Below are 12,937 nucleotides of genomic sequence, written 5' to 3'. Positions count from 1 at the left end.
GGACCCCCATTTGACACATTATTATTTTTTTCCCTATTTTCCTTCTGAAAATTGGGGTGCGTCTTATGGTCCGGTGCGTCTTATAGTCCGAAAAATACGGTACTTTAAAGCTTCAGCACCGTGATTACATCATTTAGGTAAAAGAACATTGGGGAGGTTTTGAACTCATAAGATAGTTAGTACTATGCATAGGGGTCATGTCGAATTGAAGGTTACCCCTATAGACCATATTACAATTGATACTCCAAACAGGGTTCAAGCCTTGAATAAACGTGAAATTTTGGGGATTTATAAATTAGGCACGATAAATCCTGGAGGGCTAAATGAGATTTCTGACTTGTTTTAATAATTACATTTTTGTTTTTTCTTAATTCGACTAAATTCTTTCCACCTCCTTGGTCCCCCCCTGGGTGGTCTCTCTGGGAATAGGTCTTGGTGTGACCTTTGGCCCTTGAACCTTGGTGTCTGTTTTGGGGTTCTCCCGCCTGTGTCGTCCCTCTTCCCTGTCACTTGCAGGTGTGTTTAGTTTGTCATCATCATGTTCTTTCGATTTCACATTTAAAAATTTTTTTTGGTTCTCCTCCTTTTCTAGGTGGGTGCCCTCTTCTTCGAACTGATCCCTTCTGTTGTTATCTTTACCTTCTTCTCCTTTTTCCCTTCTCTTATCCTTTTCGCCGTTGGTCCTTTTACGCCCTGTGCTGGTCCAACTGGTAATGACATTTTTCTTCGTCATATGGGTGTTCTAATAGATATCACCTTTTTGGTGGTGTCAAATCAGATGAAGTTCTGGTGGAGCAGCGGGTTAGCGGTGTCATCACTGTAGATTGGCGTGTGGGCTATCTTATATGAGTTCAAAACCCCCCAATGTTCTTTTACCTAGATGATGTAATCATGGTGCTGAAGCTTTAAAGTAACCTTAGATAATGACTGCAGAAGCTAAAAGCAGCTAGAATTGGTAATTATGTTCTTAATCCATTGTTTAGCCGCTGAATCATGGGTTCTAAGCTCCAATCATTTTTGCTGAATTGCACATCGATTTACATAATTTTATATTTTTTATATATGCTGAATATCAGTTTTAGCATTTTAGATTTGATAAATGTTTTTATCTACAGTTTATAATATTTTCCCATCAGGATGACAACTTTCAGGTTTTTCAGTTCAATGTGGGCGTTCCCACAGGAACTGACATCATTCAGATGTCATCTGTATAATGTATATAATGGTTTCTTGTTAACTGACTGTAACATTGCTGCCCTGATGAAGTGGCCAGGAGGCCATGAAACGCGTTGGCTTGAATGTGAATAAAGGTTTGCTTGCATCTTCGGTTGGTTCCTTGAGGTCTAGCATGGACAAACCCCGGCTTTTCTCTTCTCTACTTCTTAAATTAAAAAATATCCAAGTTTGGTATTGCCATAATCCTACTGACCTGTAGGGTCACCTTTCCAGGTTACATTTACCACATTTTTTGCCCTTTTTCTTTATTTTATATTACAAAATGCATGATGTCATTGAAAGCTACAATTCACCCTAAATAAACAAACTTCACATGGATTAGATGGAATATTAAAAATCGATCACCCTTATTAGAAGAGAGGGAGGAACAAAACAAGTGCAAAAATGAAAGACCACAACGGAAAGGAGATAATTCATCCAGTGTTAGGTTGTATTCTTACATTTTTCAGCAAAAAATCTGCTACATTTAACAATTCAACCAACGTGGATTTAATGAAAATTCATCTCATTGTGCCTGTATGGTGCACTGTGGTGCATTTTTCCCTTGTAGACTTCTAAAAAGAATGCATGATGTAAGATAGTCATTGTGTTTTTGAGTGCAGAATTGCTGCTTTTCTGTACTAAAAAAAAAGCAACAAAAATCCAGTAAATATTATTGAGTGTTTTGGTGCACACATCTGCAGAAAAAAGTCAACGAAAAAAAGCCTTTCCGTAAAGAAAACATGGCCTTCAAGAGTTCACGCCTATAACTATTTAACCAGTTAGTTAAAAATTGATACTGAGTGTATAAAATCTCGAGAACAGGCTCTGGCTGTATCATCCGACACTGGATGCGTCACCTGTTATGGATGTGTCATCAGCCCCTGAGGTAGGCGACATTTGGAAAGGATAGATCCGCGGTGGGAATCTCTTCTAGTGTTCACACTGCTGAGATCAGTCCGGGATTAGAGCTGCTTCTGCGTGAAGCACAAACATTGTATAACAAAGATTGCCTTTTTTAAGGTCGAGTCAGGTTTCATGAAACCCGACTTTCTCAAAAGTCGAGTCGAATGAAATCGGCCAACTATCGAGAAAAGCCGAAGGTCTGACTGAAACACGAAACCCAATGCAAGTCAATGGGGAAGCAAAGTCGGCAGGGAGTGGAGGACAGTAAACACACCTACATGCCGGACCGCTTTTTTAAAGTGCGCGAAAACTCTCTCTCTCTCTCTACATTGTACGTCCTTGCTCAGTGGCTGAAAAAAGTCACGTGCAAGCATTCTGGGAAATCCGACTTTGGCGCTCGTTTTGCCATCCGCATGGCCGACTTCACACTGTGATCGGGTTTCGGTCGGCGAATCCCGACTTTGCCATAAGTTGGCGACTTATGAATCTGGCCGACCTGTTTCGCTCAACTCTAATCAGCACACAACGGGTTTTTCAAGCGGGCGAAACTGAGAGGATAGTTAAGTGGGAACTATTAAGGGAAACTCTGGTGTTTTGTTTCCTTCAGCGTCTTAGTCACATTAATCTGTCATAATTGCATTTCTTGCCATGGTTGAGCGGTAACATTGACATTGTGTCATGAATAGCCCACAGTCCAATTTGCTGCACCATATTATTAATCTGTTGTCGGTCACTATTACTACCACCGTGTCCTAGTACATACGGGCAGCATTTTTGCACATTTGATTCATGTCCAAAAATCATGGCCTATTATTTGCCCACAGAACAATCCGATCTGGATGTGATAACCCTGATGATCGTTTGCTTCTTTCCTTGGCAGGTGCCTGGCATGGTTTGTCTGCAGTCGCTGAGATCTCTCTTCCCGGCCGCTGTCCGTGGTTTAATACGTCTAAATCGAATACATGTCCGGAACACGTCAGGGATGTCTGCAGGTAACAGAAATTCATGGTGTCATATTTTATCTGGCCCAACTAAGCCGGCCTTTATCCCCCCACAGTAATTTTCTGGGGAAATCTGCACTCCAGTGACCTTCTAATATCTCATCACACTCATTACAGGTGAGTTCACATGTCAAGGTTAAAGGGTACTTATCACCACACCAGTTATTTTTTTACATACGTAAGTAGTGTTCTAATTGTGTGCCCACATAGAAATTCGATGTGCAAGTCATGAGTAATCTAACGTAGAAACTTTATAGAAAACAGGCTAGAAGTGCACTGGGGGTGTGTCAATGCCCTTGAAATAGTAGTCTGGCAGGTCCCCAGTGCACTTTCTGCCTGATTTGCATACGGCTTCTGAACTGAGTTTCTGATGACTGGCACATCAAATCTAATTTTATTGGGAAACAGGTGCCCTTTGATATGGGGTCTAGCTGTGATTTTGAACGAGTTGAAGCACAATACACAATATGTTGCTCCCAAAGAACAGATGCATCAGACAGTTAAAACTTAACCCAATCCTCCTCTCCCCACAACATCTGTCATTGGGGGGAGTCGAGAGGCCCAATACACATTAGGTGACTGCACTATCTGTAATATCTCCAAGAATACATCTTGTGATATTGTCTTTTTACACAGTGCATAAACACGAGAGCGGTGAGTCCAAAATCCAGGTATCAGCACTTTGTAAATAATTACAAGAAACAGACACAAGACCAAAGTGCGAGGTATATATTAGTCAGCCGCCTCTATCACTGTATATAATGTATAGCCATAATATACCACATGGTATAAATTCAGCTCCTCCACCAATCCATATGTGTATATCATGTATGTACAATATGTGCCGCTATCGATGGAAACGCTTCCATGATATTTAGTGAACCAGTTACTCAAATGGACGGAAAGTTTGCTAACAATTGATTTTTCAACAAATCCGTCCGTTTTCTAACCAGTTGTCAAAGGTTGCAAGGTTTTGTTGGTAAAATCCACTCATACCTGCAACATCGCATGGCCATTAGTCAGCTTCATTTCTGCACTGATTTGCTGCTGTCATTAGAGGCCAGGGTTTTCATCTACTGAAAATCTATTAATACCCATTATAGAGTTTGTAGATATTTTCGTAGTGGATTTTCACAGAAGATTTGCCATGTGGAAACCTTTGTCTTATTTTTTTCTACTCATATTGGCAGTAAAATGACATATGAGAGTGCCCCGATACATCTACACTGAACTGAATCACAATCAGGTTTCAAGGATTTGTGTGCAGGAAATTTGTTGTATATTATGGAAGGAGCGATGCTAAAGGGAACCTGTCAGCTGATACCCAAAAATTCAGGCTGCGTGGATCAGACATGATTCTGATAAGACCTCAGTCCACTATATACCTGAGACAGGCTCAGTCCACTATATACCTGTATAAGTGGTTTAATTAAAATTTAGGAGCTGACAGATGCCCTTAATATTGCAGGTGGCACCTCAACCGGAAGACATTTTTTTGGCCTCTACTTAGCAAACCAATTTACAGTATTGACAATCTACATATATAAATACCTGTCTCTGTTCATCCACCAATGAAATACATTTACATTTGACCAGCTTGATTTTTCTGAAATTGCCTGCACCCCCGACGACCAATGTGCGAAAATTTTGCACGGGCCAAGCTAGTATTTTATATTTTCCTTTTTTTTACATTGATATACCGTAAACGCAGAGATTCACATGTAACACTAGATGGTGCCGCAGGTGTGATTACAATTGAATCATTCTGCTCTTTGCTTTCTATTGAATTTATTACTTTGCAGAGTGAAAACTGTTGGTCTTATTTCATAGTAATCCAGTGTGATCCTGGATGTGCTACGTAAGGCCATGCACATATACATCTCAATGCAGTTTGCAGAAATCCATACTCCTGCTCCAGCAATCTGTGTGAATAACTACTATGGCAGTATTTGTAAAGCAGATCCAGGAGGTGAAACATTTTCACCTTTTCTATGGTTTAGGCAAGATCCTAACACATTTGTTATGTGTTTTCAAAGGTGAGAGAGGAGATGACCCCTGACAGACATTTCTAACTGTGACTTATTTTCTGAAGATCAAAAGGATCGGGTGTTAAAACTCACACTGCTCCACCCTAGTAGCACTGACAATTGATGTTTAGGGGGAAGAGTCCAGAGACCCCATACACATTAGACAGTCCTCTGATCCAGCTGATGTTGGTGGAATTCAGCCAAGTTTAGGCTAATGTGTATGTGGGCCTTTATGGTGCGGCCATATGTTGCTCATTCTGACATTTTGTATTAATTTTTTTATTTTTATGTGCAATAAATTTGCAGCTACCAGTCAGGAAATATATTGTGATTCCCGGATCCAGTTCAGATATCAAGAAGTACAAACCTATGTTTCCTCCATGAGCTCCATACTTGACTGTATCTTAATTGTGAATGTTTCAGGGTATAATCAGGCCAACGTGGTGATTCTGCACAAGTCTCTAGCTGAAGATTTTGAGAAATTTTGCAAAGCCAATAGCGGCCCTCTCCCTCTGTTATACCGCAGTGACCCCGGAGAGTGGAAATGTCCTCCTCTGAGCGGTGACGCCGATATACGGTAAGGAGTCTCATGTCTCTCCTCCATACAGTAGAAGGTTCCGTGTGCATTAAAGGGACGGCACGCATGCAGGCTATCTTATTCATAGCTTCTGAATGTTCCAGGATGGACTGCCTTCTATATCAGAGATATGAACATGGCGTCTACACAGAGAGCCTCACCAGCCTGGAAAGTTACACCGAGCAGATGAAGGATATGGTGACTTTCTACCTGGGTTGCAGCTTTTCCTTTGAAAGTGCAGTGCAGAAACTGGGGGTCCCTGTGAGGAATGTGGAGCAGGAACGGAACGTCAGCATGTACAAGGTAGGGGGATGGGTTCAATATTTGGATACTTTGGCAACTTAATGGATCCTCCTGCGCAAAGTCTCCTGGTGTCTTAGGGCTTATGTTCATGGGAGTTATCTCATCAGCACACAGATCTATATGGGTCAGTGGTGCCACTCACACATAAAGCCCCGTCTCACATAGCAAGATCGCTAGCGAGATTGCTGAAGCGTCACCAATTTTGTGACGCAACAGCAACCTTGCCAGCGAACTCGCTATATGTGACACGCAGCAGCGACCAGCCCCCCTGCTGGATATCGCTGATCGTGCTCGAATGTCCTGGGCCATTTTTTCATCGTCGGTGTTCCGCTAGCCAGCACGCATCGCTGTGTTTGACCCCGACGAGCGACCTCGTTGGCGACGCAGAACTCAGGGACGCAGGCGGGAATCGTCAGAAAAGCTGCTGTGTGACAAGGTACCAACGACCGCCAAGGTCGTTATATGGATCGCTGGATCGTTGCTACATCGCTGAAGAGATCTGCCTGTTTGGCAGCTTACTAGCGACCATTTAGCGACGCACCCCAGGTCGTATCGTTGTCGGGATCGCTGGTGTGTTGCTAAGTGAAATGGGACCCTCACTCTTTTAATATGGGCCAGATCTGAGAAAAACTTAGTGCTTGTATTCTCTTTATAGACCGGATGCTGCCATTTGTGAGAAAAAAATATGGATAGCACACAGTTGGCTAATTTCTCTTCATGCAGCATTTTTTTTTGGTGGTTGCAGAATTGTACACAGTGATGTGCACAAGGTCTAATATTGAGAAAAGACTGAAAAACAGCGTCACTCCGAAGGAAGAGAGGAGACCATTTTCTTCCTTTTGACTAAGAACTAATTTGCAGTACTAATTCTGATTTTAGGATATGTGTTAGTTTTCTATCAGCCATATTGATGTTATAACCACATTTCATATTTATTGATGACCATTAGGAATCTCTTGTTGGATTGCCTTCACACATTCTGGCTGCTTCTGTATTTTATAGATTTTCAGACCCAGTTGTTTATTTTCGCAACTGCAAATCTATAAAATACTTAACCTTCCTTTTTTGTGGTTTTACATATAGTTTTTTGCTGTAGTCACATCCAAAGCTGCATTGACAGCTCTGATGGTTGTTTCAGAGGACAGATCACATTTTATTTTATGTATCATGTGACCTATTAGCTTATCTCTACTTGCCTCTCTGTGGTCTGAGCTCTCATGATGCATTGCACACTAGTAAAAGCAAATCAGCGGATCTGTGTGATAGGCAAGTACATCATACTGTTAAGAAATGATTGCAATCTTTAATGTGAGTTGCCTCTGCATGTAGTAGAATAAGTCCTTCTGTCTTCTCCATATAAAGCTGTTCGTTTTCCCTGCAGACATCCGTCCCTTGTCATGGAATCGGCCAGTTTTCCTGTAACCTTGTGGTAACCATGAGACCTATTCCTCAAGACAAGCTGGAGGCTGCAGTGATTGCTACACACCCCATGAAGAAATACCACGGAGCTCCGGTGCACATTGGCTCCCCAGGTCAGTAGTGCCCCATTTGACGCCCTACTCTTAGCCTTTATATTATGTGATGCTGCTTTCTGCTATTTCTGGCAGTGCCACAGTTTTTCACTTGAGCTGTTCACATGAAGTATCACTGCTTCATGTGGTCAAGGGACCATTCCTGTGATCTCAGTGTTGAGACCTTTCAACGATCAGACACTTATGACCTATCCTGTTCGCTGAGAGCTGTGGCCTCTCACAAGGAGTGATTGCACCTTGGACATATACGGCATATAGATAAATGTCCAATAGAAGTGGGTCCCACCGCTTTTACACTCATTTGTCTCCGGAACAGGGCCCCAGTGCGAACTGTCAGGATGGAGAGAAGGCGACCCATGCACTTTTCTTTGGCTTCCTCCAATAATTTTTATTGGCACTTTGCAAATGAGAGTAATACTCATTACTGACAGGGTTGTTGCTCTTTTCTGGAGATGGATTAAGCACTTATCCACCCTATGAATATGCCTTGAGTGTCCAAGACTGAACAAGACCTTTAAGAAAGGATTATCACCGAATGCAGCATCATTGGGGGTCTCACTGATAGGGCCCCAAACAATTGCTTCTCCAGCTCCTGATTCCCACCAGACACAGAATCAGTGTCATGTGGAGCTGCTGTGTCTATTTTTGTCAGTATGCTCCATTTATTCTCCACCTGCCCACAGTTATGCAGCTCAGATAATGGGGGACCAGGGTCTCCCTCTTCGGTGAACAGTTAGAACCACTCCAAACTAACCTTCAGGCTTAGAATACCCCTTTAATTTCTTTAACCTATTAATTTTCTCTACACCTCAGTAATGATCTGGATTATGTATTATTTTATTATAAACGTCCATTTTCCCCTATTTCCGCATGGGCATGGTGCAGAATATCTTGGGATTAAAGATCTTCAGAAAACTGATTATGGAGATGCAGTGTTGATGCATCCCGGCGATGTTCCGGTGTTCTGGGCATGCGGTGTCACAGGCATTGAAGCTGTCGTTAGTTGCAGTAAGTATTGACAAAATGTGAATCAGCCAGGTTCAGTTAAGTGATGTATTAATCAAATTCTCCACCAGGGAAAAGTGGGGTCTTATGTTGAATTAACGGATGGAAATGAAGTGGCGTAAGCTATGATGTTCAGTTTACCATATTTCTTCTGCCATATTCTTCACCACAGTCAGCCTTACATGTTTTATGAGGCAGATTATCTTCCTTGGCTCCTTTCTCTATTGCAGATTTCATATTACTCTCATGCCTCATTTCAGTGTATGGACAATAATTAATATGTCATCCTGTTCGTACAGGATCCCCCTTGGCGTTCACCCACTCTCCAGGATGCATGTTTATTACTGATGTTAAAAATGAAGACACTCCAGACCCTTGTGCCACTCAGGAGCCCTTAGTTGTGCAAATCTCCTCTGATCCTTTACATTACAGCCTGGTCTCAAGGCAAACCGCTGAAAAAATAAGGATGTTGGAAGAAATTGTTGGCATAGATCCAGGTAATTATATGTAATAAATGGATATGGCATCACCAACAAGATAAAAATGCACTTTAAACTGAGTCGTGCTTACACATCTGTTGACCTGTCTCAGATTTTTGGAATGGTGACAATGTCAATATCTTGCAGGTAACAGAGGGATTAAGAATCTGCTCATTAAGGACGAACTTCTCAAGTGCTGCCTCTCCCTATCTCATGCCAAATCCATCCTCATAACCACTGGATTCCCAACTCACTATCAGAAAGTCCCTCCTGAGGAAACAGACGGTCCTCCCGGGGCCCTGGCTATGGCGGCCATATTGCAAGCCCTTGGAAAGACCGTTGCAATAGTTACAGATGGGCATGCCATCGACATGAATAAGAAAATTGTGGAGGATGCTATAGAACAAGGTATATTTAATGTATTTCATTCTGAATATTATGTTTAAAGGGTTCCTTCAATTACTGCATGTAGAGAGCTGCTATAACGCAGGAGTGTATGGTAATCATTTTTCTATATACATTTCATCAAAGATATTGCTTCTAAATATCTCCACCTTCCTCGGTCCATGCTGCTGGCTGCTCGTATCTATACAGTAGGAGGCCGAGAGTCCTGGTCAGCGTTCTAGGCCTGTAAGAGAGTCACCGCTGTAAGATCACATCATATTTTGCAGTGCTGACTCCTGCACTGGACATCAGGGCCCTCTGTCTTCAAGTGTATAGATCTAGGCAGCCTGCAGCATAGACTGATGTCGGCACTGCTATTTACAATCAAAACCTTTTATGCAATGCATTTTGAACAAATCTGATTTTTGCACTTTCTCTTTGAATGAATTGTTGAACACAGGATCCATGAGTATTAGCTCTGACACTAGGTAGAAGAAAATTGTTGGCTCTGCCTGGTGGCTATGCCATCTCCACAGGAACCAGGCAGGTCAGCTTAGTGCTAAAAGCATTATGAAAAGCAACCCGAAAAAAACAGTAAAATACTACAACAAAAAACACCAATATGTCCTGAATCCGGGGTAACAACCACATCATTCACAGGCTAGGATTACTTGTCCTTGTGCAGGACAACCTGGAATAGGGTGGGAGCTGTGTACCCCAATGTATTCAATTAGAAAGGGATTTTACGGCACGTCTAACAATCCACAACATTGGGGGACCCTGGAATGTTTCAGAGCAGTTCCAATGAGTGGGAAAAAAACACAATCGCTGGCCATATGGACCACCGAGCAGACGCCCTAAGCTTACATCAGCAGAAGCCCATGAGTTCCCGACTGCTTTTGTGGAATTAACTGTAACCCAAAGGGCTGAGATTTGTCTTTGTCCTTGAAGGCTTTCACGATAGCCAACCCGATCCGCTCAGATATGAATCACGAAAAGAGAATCACAACCCTGGAAAGCTTGTAAAGATTGGATCTGGTGAGGGTATTAGGACCTAACAGTGAAAAGAGTCTCCCAGGAATGAACTGAAGATGACAAAAAGGAGGAGAGATGATGTCTTCATTGATATGGAAGCAGAGACCTTTGGAATGAAGCACAATCCCACCTTGTCCTGATGGAGAACAAGGCAGGAGCCCTGCAGGAAATAACAGCAAGCACATACAAATAGCATACGGAGGTTATAGCCATCATAAAATGCCACCTTCCATGAAAAGGGCCTTGGGAAATGCTATGAAGAGGCTCAAAGAAAGACATGATAAGGGAAAAGTCCCAAGGTTCCACCTAATACCTATAAGGAGGGCACAATGTGCCAGCTGACACTAGTCATGACCTGTTTGAAGGGGGGACAAAGGGTTATACTCCCCCATCCAATGTTTTCTTTCCGCACAGGGTCACCCTTTAGGTGGTCTTGTACGAATTGTGTGGACGTCAGCACTCCAATGCAGCGGCAGTTATTGGGGAAAGGTGGCCAGTGACAAATAGCATCCGCAGGGAGGTATACTACTGTGAAGTGCACGGTGTGTCGTCCCAGGGATGATGGCATAAGACGGAGGACATCAGCACCACCAGGAAAAACACAGGAAGATATCACAAAATAAAAACGTGCAGAAGACCTGATACTGGTTGTGTCTGCATCCTGCGGGCTAAAATTGAGCTTACTAATATCTGAGGAAAGGACATAACCAACTAGGAGAAGCCAACAATTTTACTGAGGGTCGAGCCTCCTATTGTCAGAGCGCTAACCCACTGTCTTGTGTCCCCCCAATTCTACTAACAAGACATTATTTTTTTAATCTCTTTTTATTGAAGGATTCCACAACATAGTATATCAAGCATAAAACATTACAATATAGAGTCAGAGTTATTCATAGTGACATAGCCATGATATAATATGTCCAATAATAAGAAACAAACAAAACAATTACAACGCAATTTTCTTACACAGTGCATTATACCATTCATTGCATCTTTTAGCTTACAGGGTCTATTTAGGATCCATGAGCTCGTATCAGGTCACTAACAAGACATTGTTATTGCACGCACCCCTAGATAAATTTTCTATGTATTCTGATTGCATGTTCCCTTTAAGATATTATCTACTGCTGTGATTCCTATGGTCAGTGCTCACCACTGATGAGACATTTATTTTCTGATCCTTTCCATTGACGTGCCTCTGTAGATAAAAGCTCCAGCACACGTCATGGATCTTCTAGTATGAGAAAGTCGGTCTGCATTTCATGAGAGTTTAGTCAGGGTTTCATCATTTTTATTTGATGAGAATGAAAAATGTTTCTCCACCTTCTCCTATCTATCAGTCTGAACGGACCCATAGACTCTCATTGCTGGGTTTGATTTGACACTCAGATCAACATCGGACTTGTCTCGGTGATTTTGCACTGACCGCTTGTTCTGCAAAATATCACGGCAAGTGCTATCCCAAGTGCAAGTGCTATCTGTGACAAACCTGACAAGCACTTGTACTCAAAAACTGACATGTGAAATCAAATGTCATGAGACACCCACTTTGGCCTAAACACTACAACTCGTTACGAGGGCATATGACTGGTGGTTGTCCAAGAGGAAAATTACATATTAATTACTTTGTATTCACCAGGAGTCCTGAAGACTGCCGTGCCAGTGTTATCTTACAAGGGGGAAGCTCCAGAAAGTGCCATGAAATTTCTGTGTGAGAATGGAGACCCCGCTGCACCCAGGTGAGAGAAGGATCAGCATCGCTCGACTGAAAAGCGCCATGACGAGTACTGATTCACCTCTTATATTGTCACAAGGTGGACTCCGCAGCACCACCAAACAGGTTCTGTAGGGCAAAACATACCCCTAAATGATGAACCATTGAGTCTGTGATTTATTTATATATTTATTTACTTATTGTTAAAGGAAAACCAATGACCATCTATTCTCAGCATGCTATTTTATGGATTGCACATAAAGTAAAGAAAAAAACCTTCCATCGTTTTACATGTCTGCAGTGACGTAGCTATAAGGATTCCTCCAGACATATTGCACAATATGCTCGTAGATTAATTAATCCATATTCTGCGTTTTCCCATACTTTATACACTCGAGCTCTTTGTTTTTGCAGTCACTAATGGATCCATCTGTTCTGACCAAAATAACTCAGAATTGACTGTATAGAATAAATATAGAGGTGCCCACAAAGTAACATTAACGTCTCTGTGTTAGCAAGGCTATTGGATTGGGTTCCTGTAGTAGAAGATGACAAATTTGTATCACATCTTTGATGGCTCTGGTTCAGCTGTGACACTGCAAGTTTTCAGTTTCCACTATCCTCTAGACTCGTTACTTACCATATATTGGGTCGAGCTGTGCAAAATAGACTGCAAAATAAAAAGCAAATGCAGCTTTATAAAAGGTGAATATGACCTTTGTGCATCAAGGCCCCAAACTCTCTAGATATAAAAGGGTT

At 42.1% G+C, this 12,937-nt stretch overlaps 1 protein-coding gene across 9 annotated transcripts in view; it reads left to right on the top strand.

The window, feature by feature from the left end:
• Positions 1–12,937, top strand: part of DGLUCY (D-glutamate cyclase) — a 227,913-nt gene that overhangs the window by 93,036 nt on the left and 121,940 nt on the right. For 5 of the 9 annotated variants that reach the window (XM_073578173.1, XM_073578170.1, XM_073578174.1 and 2 more), the window contains 8 exons: positions 3,002–3,113; positions 5,573–5,726; positions 5,831–6,029; positions 7,411–7,561; positions 8,447–8,569; positions 8,866–9,063; positions 9,193–9,453; positions 12,104–12,203. In XM_073578173.1, the coding sequence (XP_073434274.1) occupies positions 3,011–3,113; positions 5,573–5,726; positions 5,831–6,029; positions 7,411–7,561; positions 8,447–8,569; positions 8,866–9,063; positions 9,193–9,453; positions 12,104–12,203 (1,289 nt within the window). In that variant the 5' untranslated portion in view covers positions 3,002–3,010. Of the gene's footprint in view, positions 1–2,065; positions 2,105–3,001; positions 3,114–5,572; positions 5,727–5,830; positions 6,030–7,410; positions 7,562–8,446; positions 8,570–8,865; positions 9,064–9,192; positions 9,454–12,103; positions 12,204–12,937 lie in introns of those variants that run through there. The other 4 variants (XM_073578169.1, XM_073578168.1, XM_073578166.1 and 1 more) reach the window with 1 other exon arrangement.

This window comes from Dendrobates tinctorius, unplaced genomic scaffold (genome assembly GCF_039654945.1).
Source record: "Dendrobates tinctorius isolate UK_male_01 unplaced genomic scaffold, ASM3965494v1 ptg000058l, whole genome shotgun sequence".
NCBI lineage: Eukaryota > Metazoa > Chordata > Amphibia > Anura > Dendrobatidae > Dendrobates > Dendrobates tinctorius.
Note: the sequence above shows the minus strand (reverse complement) of the source record. Positions and strands in the feature narration are given on the sequence as shown.